Source organism: Equus asinus, unplaced genomic scaffold (assembly GCF_041296235.1).
Source record: "Equus asinus isolate D_3611 breed Donkey unplaced genomic scaffold, EquAss-T2T_v2 contig_1, whole genome shotgun sequence".
NCBI classification, from domain to species: domain Eukaryota; kingdom Metazoa; phylum Chordata; class Mammalia; order Perissodactyla; family Equidae; genus Equus; species Equus asinus.
The window spans coordinates 2,021,958-2,037,985 of record NW_027224738.1 but is presented as its reverse complement, the minus strand read 5'-3'; the positions used below and the strand labels follow the sequence as shown (position 1 = coordinate 2,037,985).

Genomic DNA, 16,028 nt, shown 5'->3' with positions numbered 1-16,028 from the left:
AGGTTACCGTTACCTTTACCTTGTAATTTATAGCAGCTTCTTGCACATTATATTCCTCACCTGAGCTAATAATGCAGCTTAACTGTAACGGTAGGATATAGTTTGATATTTGTGAAAACACTAGTATACTCTTAGGAGGAAAAGTGTTGAAATAACCCATTTTTCTCATTATTTGGGGTTTAGTCACCTGCTCAGAAATGGAATAAAGGCTGTCAAATCACAGAATAGTAGTATTTTGAGAGGTGTTAATAACAGAATCCTAGTTTTTTAAAAACACTATTGTATTTGATGTTACTAAAAGGGACAAAGTCAGATGACAAGCACAATGTATGTCATGTTGTACTAATTAATGATAAAAATAACAAAGGGAAGGGCGAAGCGAGACTAGATAGTTTGAAATTCCACCCATGTATAAGGAAAACAATGAAAATAAGATAAAGGGAGAAAAGGCTAAAGGATTTTCTATTCATGAGAGCAGCTTAACCAAGTAAACAAAGGATTCATTTGTGTGTTGTCTTCCAGGCTTTTGCAAGAGAAGGTGCCCAAGTCATAGCCACAGATATCAATGAGTCCAAACTTCAAGAACTGGAAAAGTACCCGGGTAAGCAACTCAGCAGCTTGAACTTGGGATTCAGAGTCCATAAGGTATTATAAAAAACAGTACTCGTCTGCTGAAAGAAAATTACTTGGCTGGTCAGCTCCACCGGCCTTCTTCTTAGAGCCTGATTCTTTGATATCAAATCTATATTCTGTGAACCTACAGACAAAAATCTGTATACTTAAATATATAAAAGTTGTATACTTAAAATTTTTTTTATCCAGCATGTTGAAGGATTCAGTACCTAATTACAAAGTTGTATGTGAAATTTAACAGTTGTTGCGTTAACTTTTAATGACAACTTTCACTTCTGTGCCCTACTCAGCACAGTGCTGTCCAGTAGGAAAATGATGTGAACCACGTGTGTGATTTAAATTTCCTGTGGCTACATTTAAAAAGTAAAAAGAAACAGATGAAAATTAATTTTAGTAATGTATTTTATTTAACTAAATATATCTAAAATACCATTTTAACATACTCAATATAAAAAAAATTTATGGAATATTTTACATTCTTTTTTCATACTAAATCTTTTAAATTCACGTGTGTTGTACACTTACAGCGCATTTCAGTTCTGACTAGCTGCATTTCAAGTGCTTAGTAGCCACATGTGCCTGGTGGCTACCATATTGGAGACAGCTCAGCCCTAAAGTCACATATGATCAGAAACCCTAAGAGATCATGCAAATTATTTCGCTGTGTATCACCCCTTACTGCACCACACTGAACTCAACTCCAGCATCAAAGGACTTCAACTAGAGTTCCTCTGAAAGAAATCAGAACAGACAGCTCATTTGAAAGTTAATTCTTCCAGCAAAATAGAACAGGTTATATAATCAAATGCAAATTAGCACATTGAATTCATGAACGGAATTAGACTATGCTATTTTAATTATTGGATTGTTTATTTATTATTGGAAAATTATTTAATTTTAATAATAGGGAATTTTAACTCCAAGTCAGAAAAACGCTGTTGTACTGAAAAAGTACTAAGGGAAGAAAGTCCTCCCAAAACTTTCTCCCCTTTCTCTCCTTTTCTATGTTTATAATCTTTTCTTTCTATATCTATAAAAGAATAATAAACCATATTTTTTTTAAAAACATTAAAATAGTGACTTTCTTTTATTAGAGAATGTTTGGGGTTTTTTAGTAACTATTACAGTGTGTCTCTGAGATCCAATGCTGGATCTCTCATGTCTAGCTTTCAAGTGTTTCATCCCTTCTCCTGGCCCCTCATTTCTTCTCCTTGCAATTTAGTGCAGAAATAAGTGATTATACCCTTGACTGACAAAGTTGTTTCCAATAAATAATGGAATTGACATGAAGGTAAAGTGCACAAATGGAAACAGTCTCCTGTCTCACTGCCCTGCCCTTCCCTACCCCTCACTCAGATAGGATTCAGTGTTCCTGGGGCAGTGACTCGCCTCTGGGGAAAGAGCAAGCCTGCGCTCTGTTATTACTGCTGGCTCACTGAGAAGCATCTAATATAGATCATTCATACTTCACTGTAAAGTCTTTTCTCAGAAAAGGCCTTTAGTATTCAATTTAGAGAGTGAAGAGAAAGGGAGGGAAAGAGAGGTGTGTTATTGGGAGTTCAGGATGGGGAGGATTTTAAGATTTTTATTAATGAGATTCTTAAGATTCTTAAGACCCTACCAATGGTCAACAATCCTATGAAGGCAAAATGGACAGATACTGTAATCTTTGTACTTCAAAGCAGCTACATCTACAAGACTAAACATTTTTTATGGGTATAAGTAAATAGTTTCCCTTGTTTTATGTTTCAGGTATTCAGACTCGAGTCCTGGATGTCACAAAAAAAAAAACAAATTGATGAGTTTGCCAATGAAATTGAGAGAGTTGACATTCTCTTTAATGTTGCTGGGTAATTCATAACTTTTTAATTTCATTCTCCTCACAGAAAGTTTTCTATGTCTTTTATTAAAAGAAATTTGATAATATGGCCAAATTATTCTTTGTGAACCCTAATATATTCCTTAGGAAATAAAGCTGGATTTTGGACAGAATTTTTGTTACAAGTAAGATTCAGCAAGTAAAACAGCCATAGAAGTTGACATGTGCTTGGGGCCTAAAGGCACTTAAGGATACTCAAGACAACTGCTACCAATCCAACGCTGTTGATCTACCTAAGGCTGGGGACAGGCTCACACCAGTGGACTTGTCACTGATGTTCCACTAAGACTTATAAAATAAAATTAAAAACTGTTTTCCAGGAGTGTCTTTAAGGCAAAGTATATCTGCCAAAAACTGAGTACTCAGTTTATTGAAATGCGAATGTTCCCCATTTGTTGGCACAACATTCTGGCAAGTTCTTTCTACCTCCCAAGCGCAGCATTTCTTATTAGGACAATTAATCCCAGCAAAAGAAGTTTCACTCTGTTGCTTTATATACAGCACAAAGAGAATGGCTTAATTGAACTTGATAGAGTAGTACCAAACTTGCTGAACCATGCTTGAAGGATGAGAGACTGGAGCTGGAGCAGCCCCATGTGGAGCAGCTAGTGCTTGTGCTCACTCTCCCTTTTCAGGCATGACAGTAGAGATGAGGACAGTTGAGGCTTACGCAGGACTAAGTAGATAGAGTCTGATGTTCCACTTTTCTTGTGTGGTGTTAACGTTTATACTGTGGCATTGATAGAAAAATCCTAGAGCCTTCTTATGTATTTTTATGATTCTTCCTAATCATGTTTCAGTATGAAAAAAGTCTGTCTATTCATAGTTTATCATGTGTTACAATGTATGGAAATTAAAGCAACAATTTATGATTATCTATTTTATAAATAATCTGCTCATCTTTCATAGAAGAATATATTCAGAACCATGAAAAAATCAACTAGCAAAATTATTTTTTGAGCATCTATTAAATTTTCAGCAAAGTAAGGGATATAGAAATATAGCATGTGGTTCTTGCTGTCATTTGATTGAACTGGAAGTACAGTGGTACATGGGAATCACAACTGACAATATTTTATAAGTAATTACATAATTTTGGTCCAGGGGACAGTGAAATCAATTAGGACCCCATTGTTATAAAGCTTCCTTGAGGAAATGTGACTTGGAAAATAGCAAAGGCTATTTTGAGGGTTTTCTTTTGTTCTGCTTTGTTTACTCAGTATGTCAGAACTGTACAGTAGCGATATTACTTTGCTGCCCTGAGATGGTGAGATACTTGTTTTCCCTGCAACTTTGATTTCCCTTGAGAATGATAAGTTCTTGCCACCTGAGGGCACTGCTGCTCTTGAAATCAGAGTCCACTGGGGCAAGTGTCCTCAGTTGTTTGTAATGGCGTTGATATTTCCTGTGCATTTGGTATAGAGCTTCTTATGTTTGGGGGCTCCAGACACTTGCCGCCTTCTTTTAAAAGAAGGATCTTGTTTTCAAATAACAAATTTTTTACCTTAAGTTGTTGAGACACTTACTTACCTAATGTACCAAGTGATACTATGTTTGAATTGTTAAAAGTCTTGGTTAGGGAAGGGACAATGGTCTAAGTCAATAAATGAAAATAAAAATGAAAAGGAAGTGGAATAGAAATCGTTTTTAATGATAACTTTTCCCCATTGTTTAATTACTCTTCCAGTTTTGTTCATCATGGAACCATCCTGGACTGTGAGGAGAAAGACTGGGACTTCTCAATGAATCTTAACGTCCGCAGCATGTACCTGATGATCAAGGCCTTTCTTCCTAAAGTAAGGTGACCACCACCAGGATGACCACCACGTTAGTCTCCAGGTCTCCATCCTGGGCATCCAGAAAGAATCCTCACATGTGCTGAAGAGTAATGGTAGTTAACGTAATGACTAACATGTAGTGAACATAAATACCAAGGCATTTAGTATAAATTAATTCGTCTGACCTTCCAGTTCATCCATTCAAAGAATATTTATTAAGCACTTTCTACATGCCAGGCTCCATTCTAGGTGCAGAAGACAAATCAGAGAACTAAACAAAGTCCCTTCTGTCAGGGAACTTCCATTTTGGAGAGGTGAGACAGGATAATATGTAATCAAATAAACATATAACATGTGAGGTAGTTATAAGTACTATGAAGAGAAAAAAAGCTCAGTTATTAGAGAGGTCCCAGAGGGCCTCACTGATAAGGTGAGATTTTCATAGAGGCCGAATGGAGCAACGGAGCTAACCATTCAGGTGTTTGGGGAGAAGCTTCCAGGGAGAGGGACAGCAGGAGGCCTGTGGGACCAGAACAATCCGATGAGGTAGGTACTACTTTGTCCCATTCACTGTACAGAGAAAGAAACTAGGAGGTTAAGTAACTTGCCCAAATCACATAACTAGCAAGTGGTTAGAGCTAAGATTAGGCACACGCTCTCAGGATGGATGTACCCCACTGCTTTTCTGTACCTTGAGTACCCTCCTTACTCTCCTGTCTTTAGCTGAGCCACTGAAGTTCCAGAGAGGTGAGAGACAGCATGTGCTGAAGAGAGAGTATTCCTCCTGAGTCTGCCACCCTTGAATTCTCCAGCCTTCACACAGCTCATCAATGTTTTTCATTTTGTTATACAAATAAGCTTTAAGTACCTTTTGATACAAAGCACCACACCAGGTGCTCTAGGGGAGACAGGTGTAAATATGAAAAATGTTGACTTCAAATGAGCTTGTAAGCCAGCAGTAGCAGACAGCACGGGCTCAGACAATGGACGGGTTGACTGTGTACAGAACCAGCTCAGTTCAAGGTTGTAAATTAAATCCTAGTGAAATGCAGAAGAGCCATTCTTTCCATCCATCCCTGCTGGATGAGATGACTGGAGTACTGAATGCTGCCCTGTGCGGGACAGGAGAAGAGCTTTTTAATGGCGCAGCAGGACTGATACTTTGCTCTGAACATTCAACCTAACGTCAAGAAGGATGCAGATGAATGCTAAAAGGAAAGTTAGAGAAATTGACTTAGTAACAAAGGAATTTGTTTTTAATCTATTTGTTTAGTGCCTAGAAGGGATCTTTGGGTGGGCCCACAGATTGTTGAACTAGCAAATTTTTTAAAAATATAAATTGCCTTTTTTACCTATCTGGAGGTGATGAAAATCTGTTATTTGGAACTTGGATGCATTTTTTGAAGGCTGGTCCTTAACACAGGATTTGGGGAGAAGCAGAGGCTGTGGTAAAAGGGGAGAGCGTCCGTCACAGCTGGTGAGACGTGTGAGACTCATTTGTAAAATGAGCTTGTTCGTGTCTGCAGTGCTTCACGAGTATCAGTGAGGAACGTAGGTGTGAGGCACAGTGGAGCTGAAATTTACACTTGTAAGTGTTAACTTTTAAAATATCGAACAATAACTTGCAAATTAGTGAGTTTGCCTGTGATTTAAAGCACCTCAACAATAATCCATATGAAACAATGACACTCGTTTGTAAAAAACGAAAAGAAAAAAATCCCCCAAAATATTAACCAGTGGGATGGGGAATCAAAAGGAGTCAGTGCCACTTGTTAAGGTGACCCTAACCAACCTGACCCCAAGGTCAGACTCTGGTGTCAAAAAACCTTCGGCACAGCCTGAGCTCTGCCCCTAATTCGCCAGGTGCCCTAGGAGATGGTACTTAGGCTCTCTCAGCATGTGTTTCTTCTATTTATTTATTTACTTTTTTTTTTTTCTAAGATTTTATTTTTACTTTTTCTCCTCAAAGCCCCCTGGTACATAGTTGTGTACTTTTAGTTGTGGGTCCTTCTAGTTGTGGCATGTGGGATGCCACCTCAGAGTGACTTGATGAGCAGTGCCATGTCCACACCCAGGATTCAAACCAGCAAAAGCCTGGGCCACCGAAGCGGAATGCGCAAACTTAACCACTCAACCGCAGGGCCAGCCCCATGTTTCTTCTGTTTAAAATGAGGGTGATAGATTACACAATCCCTTCCAGCAGTAATTGTCTAGGATCCTCTTGTGTTCGTTAACCATGACACACATATACCCAGTTAGAACTTTCCAGAGGAAGCCAGGATTTGGAGTCCAAGCAGATCTGCAAGGTCAGGTGGTCAAAATATAGGAACACTTGTAGGAAATTTCTGTTCATGGATAGACATTCCAAGACTGAAAGATCGGTCAAAAGGCAGAGGACAAATTGAAGATTCTGTAAGAGGTCAGTGCAGAATCCAAGGTCCACTAGAAAAGAAGATCCATTACGACAAGGATCTGGGGAGGGCTTGGATGTTTGGGGATTTTTCCTCCTTTGCTGTATTGTAGAAGAGTCCCTAGCACACGGAAGTGCTTAGCAAATGTTGGTTGAATGAGTAAGTGAATCTAGGTTATCAGTCCAGGTTGGGGTCAGGCATGGAATCACTGAAGACCCAAGGAGCCAAGGTCTGCCAAGTTTAGGAGCTGAGTTCTGGTTGATGGGGACAGAAGAGCTGAGTCAGAGTGGGACTGACTAGATACAGCTAGAGGAGATCTTTAGAGACCTTTGTAGCCCTGCCTGAGCTTCTGGAAGATCAGTCCTATGTGGCCTTACTATGTACAGACACTCCACTTTATGGGCCACAGAGGGCTGCTGCTTGGCAGGCAGAGGGAGCATCACACGGGACAGCAGGTTCTGAGCTGGGGGTAGGAAGGCAGCATGGAGGGAGGCAAGGACTTTGGGCTGGAGAATCAGCAGACAGGCCCAGCCGAATGTATGGTACCAGTGTTGGGGCAGCAGTAGCATCTCTAGGCGCGAAATTCTAGTTTGCCTGAGAGATTATTGCATTTCAGAAGATTGGAGACTGAACTCACTTAATAGCCCATTTTTATATATTAAGTTGGGCTATATGTATTAAAAATGGATTATGTATGTTAATTATATTTCAATAAAACTGGAACAATAAAGTAAAATGGGTTATTTGCTAAAATGGATAAGAAAGAATAATTTTAAGGCTTAGTTTTCAACACCATTCTACTCTACTAATTTTCCTAGTGTTTTTTATGAGGACCCCATTTCATTATGATTCTCTTTATTTTATAGACACACAAGTTGAGTTAAATATATTCTCCCCTCCATCTTCCTTGACTTGGTGGGTCACCTCAGCCTCTCCCAGTGTCCTTCGCTGTCTCCAGCACCATGCCATAGGCTGGTTTCAGACTCTCTGCTTTTAGTATGATTGGTAGCTAAGTATCAAAACGGAAAGTAGGAAGATGACCATAAAGAGATGTATAATCTTGGCAGCCTCATCCCTGATCCATTCGATCATTCACCGTCTCCATTCCTGCCTCTGTCTGAAAGCTACTGGAGAAACTCACCCCAACGGAAGTGACTTTTTTCTCTAGACCCTTTACACTGCCTCTCAAGACTCTGCTCTTTTAGAAACTTCACTTGATTTTCATGATAGAGTATATCCTGGTTTTCCTTCCTCTGTTCTCTAGTTGATATTCTCCCTTTTCCTCCTGGCAGTTATTTGAACTCTTCCCCACTGTCTCGTGGCCACCATCTCCCCTTGTTCTCTATAGTCATCCTCCCAGCCTCTGACTTCCATGAAAAGTTAGTGCCCATTAGGCCCATTCTCTCAACCTCTTGCTTCTTCCTCCAAAACGTTTATGAGTACCCATGCCCTTGCATGTACATAATATTATCTTGAAAACATACGTATATGTTATAATTAATAAAGTGTAAGTTCATTGAAAACAAAACATTTTTTAAGTCATAGCAGCCTGTTTCATTATATATTCTTTTAGGTCTGGGGCAGGGCCCAGTAATCTGCACTTTAAACTAGCACCTCAGGAGATCTTAATTCATCAAAACGTATTGACCGCCTACTGTGCCCCTTGTCTAGGAGGACAACACAGCCCCAGACCCTCCTCTCTCAAAGTTCACAATTGAGTGGGGAAATCCTGCAGGACGTATTTTTAGGAAACACTGCCCTTGACAGGAGGCTGCCATCAGTGCATGTGGCCATGGACTGAGCTCTGCCTGCTGTGTCTGCTTTTACCACTCCTTTCCCGAACCACTACTGCAGCTTCCAGTCGTCTCCAGCATAGGCTGCCAGAGGAACCTGTAATCCCCGGATCTAGACATACCGCTCCTCCTCTGCACTAAGGCCTGCCTTATCTTCAGGGGAAATCCCAAATTCCTAAATTTAGTCCCTGTTGGCCTCTAAGGCCTCTTTCCTCCCAGGGCCTGCCTTCCAGCCAGACCCATCCCTTCCCCCCAGTTCCATAATAGAACCTTTATACCTATGGTTCTCATTCCTTAAAACACGCTTCTCTTTTGTTTTTCTGACTGTTACTCCACAAAAATGGGGTTATCCTACCCAATGCACGTAGAAAAAAAACAATTAATTACAGCATCAGATTTGGGGAAAGAAAAAAGCTTTATTGCTAGCTTGATCTGCAAAGAGACAGGAGGCGTATTCTCTCAGATCTGTCTCCCTGATCAAGGACTTGGGGCAAAATTTATGGGATGAAGGGCAGGGTGGTCTGAAGGGTGGAGACGGATACTTGGAGGTGAGAAATGAGGTGAGTGATGATCTGTGCAAGTGCAGTCAGCTCCATGGCTCTTCATAGGACGCATATTCACAGAATGGTGATGTTGGCATGATCTGAGGGTGGAGTTTTCAGCCCTTTGATGTCAAAAAGATTACTTAACAGGCATTTGCGCAGGCCCACTTGATGGAATGGTGGTCTTACCTGGCCTGAACTGGACAAGGGGGGACTCTCAGTTCCTGAAAACCCACTCTTATTACTCTGTTGGTAAGACGGGGTCAGTTGAACTGGTCCTGGAGGGCCCACGGTTACACTAATACTCTAGTTTTCAAAAACCGACCCACATATTTCCTCCTAGGAGCCCTCCTCTGAGTGTCCAACAGTGGATTGGCCCCTTCCTACCACCCACCACCTGTTCTCTGTGAAGGCCCATGCTGTCTCTGGATGCTGATTATGTCAGCCGCCCAGTCAGACTGGCAGCTCTCCATAGGCAGGGACTGTGTCACTTATCTTTGAATCTCCTGGACCTACACAATACCCAGCCACTGTAGGTATTCATCAAATAATGTGTTCACTGGAGTAAGAGTTTTCTAACATCAGGAACACAGTAAATATGAACATTCATTTGCACTGGCTTAGAGTTCATCCTCGGTCTTGCTGATACTCTTGTGACAGGGGAGGTGGTAGTCCCCCTGGGAGATGTTCTTGCCAGTGAGAGTGTACTCTGCCATCAGTTCCCAGCAGTGATGAGGAGGTTGTTAAGACTGCTTAATAGTACTTCATGTTAACAGCTAATAAGATGGTTCTGCAAACCCAGAGTAAATGCAGATCTTTTAAAGAGGTAGTATTTTTAGCCTGCAGAGTGGCATTTTTTTTTTTATTATTTGTTTTATTTTGGCAGATGCTCACAAATCTGGCAATATTATCAACATGTCCTCTGTGGCTTCCAGCATCAAAGGTAAGTCTGTTTTCCTCTGGGGGTTGTGATGAACATACTCATAATCTTCACAAGCTAAGGGTTTTGGAAACAAGCATAGCAGATATGATAAAACTTACCCATAACTTCAAAACTGCTCTTTTAAAATTAGTATTAAGTTCCTTGTCTACCAGTCCTTTCACCTTACATGTGATCCAGTGACATTAAATGAAAGTTTGTTTTTTGTGCTCTCCCGTTTAGTTCTTCTAATGGATATGGCAGTGGAGATCAAAGTGGGAGAAGGAAACATTTATTCATTTGATTAATCAAAAATGTATTGAACACCTACTGTGTGCCCCTGCCCCCAGAGAGTTCACAGTCCAAAACGGGGAGTGGGGAGAGGCTCAGGCAAACACACGTCTTCCACCATGTGATAGTTCCACTAAAGCGGAACACGCGCACTTAACCACTGAGCCACCAGGCTGGCCCCAGCTATTTCATTTTAAACTTGAAAATCCATGTGTGCCAGACTGTGCCCTTATCTCCATCTTGCACTGCAATCCTGGCCCTTCAACTTGACTTCTCGTTTAGGGCCCAGATCAACTGTCTTTGTGAAGCACCCCCCCAAGCCCACAGGCAGAGTTACTTCCCGTATTGTCACAGCACTTCATACAAAGCTCTGTTACAAAAAAAAAACAAAAAAAGAAATAGCCACTGCTGAGAGAACATTCCTTCTCTTTGCGAGGATACACACATTAAGCCTGCATGAGAGAGAAATGCAAAGAAATGCCTAAGCTTCTTGGTCTTTTGTTTTGCTTTGCTTTACCCTAATTTTCTTTTCTTTTCTTTCTTTTTTTTTTTTGAGGAAGATTAGCCCTCAGCTAACATCTGCCGCCAATCCTCCTCTTTTTGCTGAGGAAAGCTGGCCCTGAGCTAACATCCATGTCCATCTTCCTCTACTTTATATGTGGGACACCTGCCACAGCATGGCTTGATAAGCGGTGCTGTGTCCACACCCGGGATCCAAACCGGCGAACCCCAGGCTGCCAAAGCAGAACGTGCAAACTTAACCACTGCGCCAGTTTTCTTTTTTTATCTTTTTTATTTTATTGAGGTCATAATAGTTTATAACACTGTGAAGTTTCAGTTGTGCATTATTATTTTTCAGTCACCATATGTTGCCCGCAGCCGCAAAGGGCAAGGAATGACAGGCACCGCCAAGGCTATTTGGTTGTTTCAGCAATCAAAGGTTTTGGATAAAGGGAAACAGAACAAGGAGTGGGCATAAGGGAGAACAACAAATCGGTACTTACAACATCCACACCACAATCAGCTGGGGAAGTCCCAATAGTTTGTACGGCGGGTGGGAGTGCCGATTGTCCGGGTCTGAGGCAAGGTGTCCTTTCCTCAGTGAGACTCCCAATTGTTCTATGCCTGTGACTCCCTTTTACCCTAAGGTTTCTCTGGGTTCTGACTCAGGGTTTTAGACATTTGGATATTTTGAGTTATTTCTTCTTGTTCCCACAGATGGGGTGCTTCTATCTTTTTCGTTCCCATGGATAGGATGTTTCTAAAGTCCTGTCAGGTGCCCGTCAGGGTGGCCAGCCCAGACAAGGAACATGACACAGGACTCATTCTTTGTAACTTGTGCCTTAGAGTCAGGGCCGAAGTGGCCCTGAGCCCAGACACATTCCTTTGTGTAGGGCCCAGGCCCAGTATCCTTGGAAGGTGGGGAGGTCAATGAACTCTGTGCACCTTATAAATGGTGCCCCTTTACCCCTTGTGCCCACACCCTAACCCCCTTCCCCCTGGTAACCACTAAACTGTTTTCTTTGTCCATGTGTTAGTTTTTCTTCCACATATGAGTGAAATCATATGGTGTTTGTCTTTCTCTATCTGGCCTATTTTGCTTAGCATATTACCCTCCAGGTCCATCCATGTTGTGGTGAATGGGACAATTTTGTCTTTTTTATGGCTGAGTAGTATTCCGTTGTATATATACCACATCTTTATCCATTCATCAGTCGGTGGACTCTTGGGTTGCTTCCACATCTTGGCTATTGTGAATAATGCTGCAGTGAACATAGGGGTGCATATATCTTTACACATTCATGTTTTCATGATCTTTGGATAAATACTCAGTAGTGGAATAGGTGGGTGGTATGGTTATTTCTATTTTTAACTTTCTGAGGAATCTCCATACTGTTTTCCATGGTGGCTACACCAGTTTGCATTCCCACCAGCAGTGGATGAGGCTTCCCTTTTCTCCACATCCTCTGCAACATTTTTTGGTTTTTCTCTTGGTAATTATAGCCATTTTAACAGGTAAAAGGTGATATCTCATTGTATTTTTGATTTGCATTTCCCTAATAATTAGTGATGTTGAACATCTTTTCATGTGCCTGTTGGCCATCTATATATCTTCTTTGGAAAAATGTCTGTTCGTGTCCTCTGCCCATTTTTGGATCAGCTTGTTTGTTGTTGAGATGTATGAGTTCTTTGTCTATTTTGGAAATTAACACCTTGTTGGATTTATGATTTGCAAATATTTTCTCTCAGTTGGTGGGTTGTCTTTTTGTTTTGTTCCTGGTTTCCTTTGCCTTGCAGAAGCTCTTTAGTCCAATGAAGTCCCATTTGTTTATTTTTTTCTTTTGTTTCCCTTGTCCAAGTAAAAATGGTATTCGAAAAGATACTGCTAAGACTGATATCCAAGAGTGTACTGCTTATATTTTCTTCTGGGAGTTTTATGGTTTCACATCTTAGCTTCAAGTCTTTAATCTGTTTTGAGTTAATTTTTGTGTGTGGCAAAAGATAATGGTCTAACTTCATTCTTTTGCATATTTCTGTCCAGTTTTCCCAGCACCATTTATTGAAGAGACTTTCCGTTCTCCATTGTATGTTCTTGCCTCCTTTGTCGAAGATTAACTGTCCGTAGATGTGTGGGTTTATTTCTGGGCTTTCAGTGCTGTTCCATTGATCTGTGTGCTTGTTCTTGTACCAGTACCATGTTGTTTTGATTACTACAGCTTTGTAGTATATTTTGAAGTCAGGGATTGTGATGTGTCCAGCTTCATTCTTTTTTCTCAAGATTGTTTTGGCTATTCGGGGCCTTTTGTTGCCCCATGTAAATTTTAGGATTCTTTGTTCTATTTCCACATCATTGGGATTCTGATTGGGATTGCATTGAATCTGTAGGTTGCTTTAGGTAGTATGCAAGTTTTAACTATGTTTATTCTTCCAGTCCATGAGCCTGGAATATCTTTCCATTTCTTTATGTCATCATCAATTTCTTTCATTTAACGTCTTAAAGTTTTCATTGTGTAAGTCTTTCACCTCCTTGGTTAAATTTATTCCTAGATATTTTATTCTTTTTGTTGGGATTGTATATGGGATTGTATTCTTAAGTTCTCTTTCTGTTAGTTTGTTATTAGAGTATAGAAATGCAACTGACTTTTGTAAGCTGACTTTGTACCCTGCAACTTTGCTGTAGTTGTTGCTTGTTTCTAATAGTTTTCCTATGGATTCTTTAGGGTTTTATATATATAAAATCATATCATCTGAAAACAGCAAGAGTTTGACTTCTTCCTTGCCAATTTGGATTCCTTTTCTTTCTTTCTCTTGCCTAATTGCTCTGGCCAAAACCTCCAGGACTACGTGGAATAAGAGTGGTGAGAGTGGGCACCATTGTCTCGTTCCTGTTCTCAGAGGAATGTCTTTCAGTTTTTCCCCATTGAGTATGATGTTGGCTGTGGGTTTGTCATATATGGCCTTTATTATGTTGAGGTACTTTCCTTCACTACCCATTTTATTGAGAGTTTTTATCATAAATGGATGTTGGCTCTAGTTAAATGCTTTCTCTGCATCTCTTGAGATGATCATGTGGTTTTTATTCCTCATTTTGTTAATGTGTATCATATTGATTGATTTGCAGGTGTTGAACCATCCCTGCATCCCTGGAATAAATCCCACTTGATCATGTTGTATTATCCTTTTAATGTGATGCTGTATTTGGTTTACCAATGTTTTGTTGAGGATTCTTCGTCTATGTTCATCAGCAATATTGGCCTGTAATTTTCCTTCTTTGTGTTGTCTTTGTCTGGCTTTGGGATCAGGGTGATATTGGCCTCATAAAATGTGTTAGGAAGTATTTCATCATCTTCAATTTTTTGGAATAGTTTGAGAAGGATAGGTATTAAATCTTCTTTGAGTGTTTGGTAGAATTCTCCAGAGAAGCCATCTGGTCCTGGACTTTTATTTTTTGGAAGACTTTTGATTACTGTTTCAATCTCTTTACTTGTGATTGGTATATTCAGATTCTCTGTTTCTTCTTGGTTCAGTTTGGGAGGTTGTATGAGTCTAAGAATTTATCCATTTCTTCCAGATTGTCCAATTTGTTGGCATATGGTTTTTCATAGTATTCTCTTATAATTCTTTGTATTTCTGTGGTATCCATTGTAATTTCTCCTCTTTCACTTCTAATTTTATTTGAGCCTTCTCTCTTTTTTTTTAAATTAGTGAGTCTGGCCAAGGGTTTGTCAATTTTGTTTTTCTTCTCAAAGAACTAGGTCTTAGTTTCATTGATCCTGTCTACTGTTTTTTTGGTTTCAATTCATTTATTTCTGCTCTAATTTTTATTATTTCCCTCCTTTTGCTGACTTTGGGCCTTTTTTGTTCTTCTTTTTCTAATTCTGTTAGGCGTAATTTGATTGCTTATTTGAGATTTTTCTTATTGGTTAAGGTGGGCCTATATTGCCATGAATTTCCCTCTCAGGACCACTTTTGCTGCATTCCATGTGAGTTGGTATCGTGTATTTTCATTTTTATTTGTCTCCAGTTGTTTTTTGATTTCTCCTTTAATTTCTTCAATGATCCATTGGTTGCTCAGTAGGTTGTTGTTTAGTCTCTGCATGTTTATCTCTTTCCCAGCTTTTTTCTTGTAGTTGATTTCTAGTTTTATAGTATTATGGTTGGAAAAGATGCTTGATATGATTTCGATCTTCTTAAATTTATTGAGGCTTGCCTTATTTCCCAACATGTGGTCCTTCTTTGAGAATGTTCCACGTGCACCTGAGAAGAATGTGTATTCTGCTGGCTTTTGGGTGGAGTGTTCTATATATATCTATTAAGTCTGTCTGGTCTGTAATTCATTTAGTTCCACTATTTCCTTGTTGAGCTTCTCTCTGGATGGTCTATCCATTGATGAAAGTGGGGTGTTAACATCACCTGCTATTACTGTGTTGCTGTTAATGTCTCCTTTTAGGTCAGTTAATAGGTGCTTTATGTACTTTGGTGCTCCTGGGTTACATACACATATGTGTTAAATCCTTTTGGTGGAGTGTCCCTTTTGTTGTTATATACTGCCCTTCTTTGTCTCCCATTGCCTTTTTTTTTTTTTTTGGGTGAGGAAGATTGGCCCTGAGCTAATGTCCATGCCAGTCTTCCTCTTTTGTATATGGGATGCCACCACATCATGGCTTGATGGGCAATGTGTAGGTCCACGCCCAAGATCTGAACCCATGAACCCTAGGCCTCCAAATCAGAGCACGTGAACTTAACCACTACATTACCAGGCTGGCCCCATCTCATTGTCTTTTTTATCTTGAAGTCTACTTTGTCTGCTGTAAATATGGCAACACCTGCTTTCTTTTGTTTGCCATTGGTTTGGAGTATTGTCTTCCATCCTTTTACTCTAAGCTTGTTTGTCTTTAGAACTGAGACGTGTTTCCTGGAGGCAGCATATTGTTGGGTCTTGTTTTCTAATTCATCCAGCTATTCTATGTCTTTTGATTGGGGAATTTAATCCATTTGCATTTAGAGTGATTACTGATATATGAGGGCTTAATGCTGCCATTTTATCACTTGTTTCCCAGTTGTTCTGTATTTCCCTTTTTCTTATCCCGTGTATTTCAGACGGATGATTCAGTTTGGTGGCTCTCTATGATGGTTTTCTCAGTTTTCTGCTTATTTATCATTTGTGTCTCAGTTGTGATTTTTTTAGTGGTTAACCTGCACTTTGTGTACAAGATCTCATAGATGAGATAGTCCATTTCTGATAGACTCTTATCTCTTTTGACTAAGCAGTTTCCATCCC

At 40.0% G+C, this 16,028-nt stretch overlaps 1 protein-coding gene across 6 annotated transcripts in view; it reads left to right on the top strand.

Annotated features, from left to right (window-relative positions):
- The window catches only part of LOC139042836 (dehydrogenase/reductase SDR family member 6-like), a 29,433-nt gene that overhangs the window by 3,041 nt on the left and 10,364 nt on the right, over positions 1–16,028 (top strand). For 2 of the 6 annotated variants that reach the window (XR_011499985.1, XM_070503394.1), the window contains exons 3-6: positions 523–601; positions 2,386–2,483; positions 4,200–4,308; positions 9,923–9,979. Coding sequence is in view for 5 of the 6 variants with exons in the window: in XM_070503394.1 (XP_070359495.1) it covers positions 9,952–9,979 (28 nt within the window). In the remaining variant the exon portion in view is untranslated. Of the gene's footprint in view, positions 1–522; positions 602–2,385; positions 2,484–4,199; positions 5,879–9,922; positions 10,797–16,028 lie in introns of those variants that run through there. The other 4 variants (XM_070503396.1, XM_070503395.1, XM_070503393.1 and 1 more) reach the window with 3 other exon arrangements.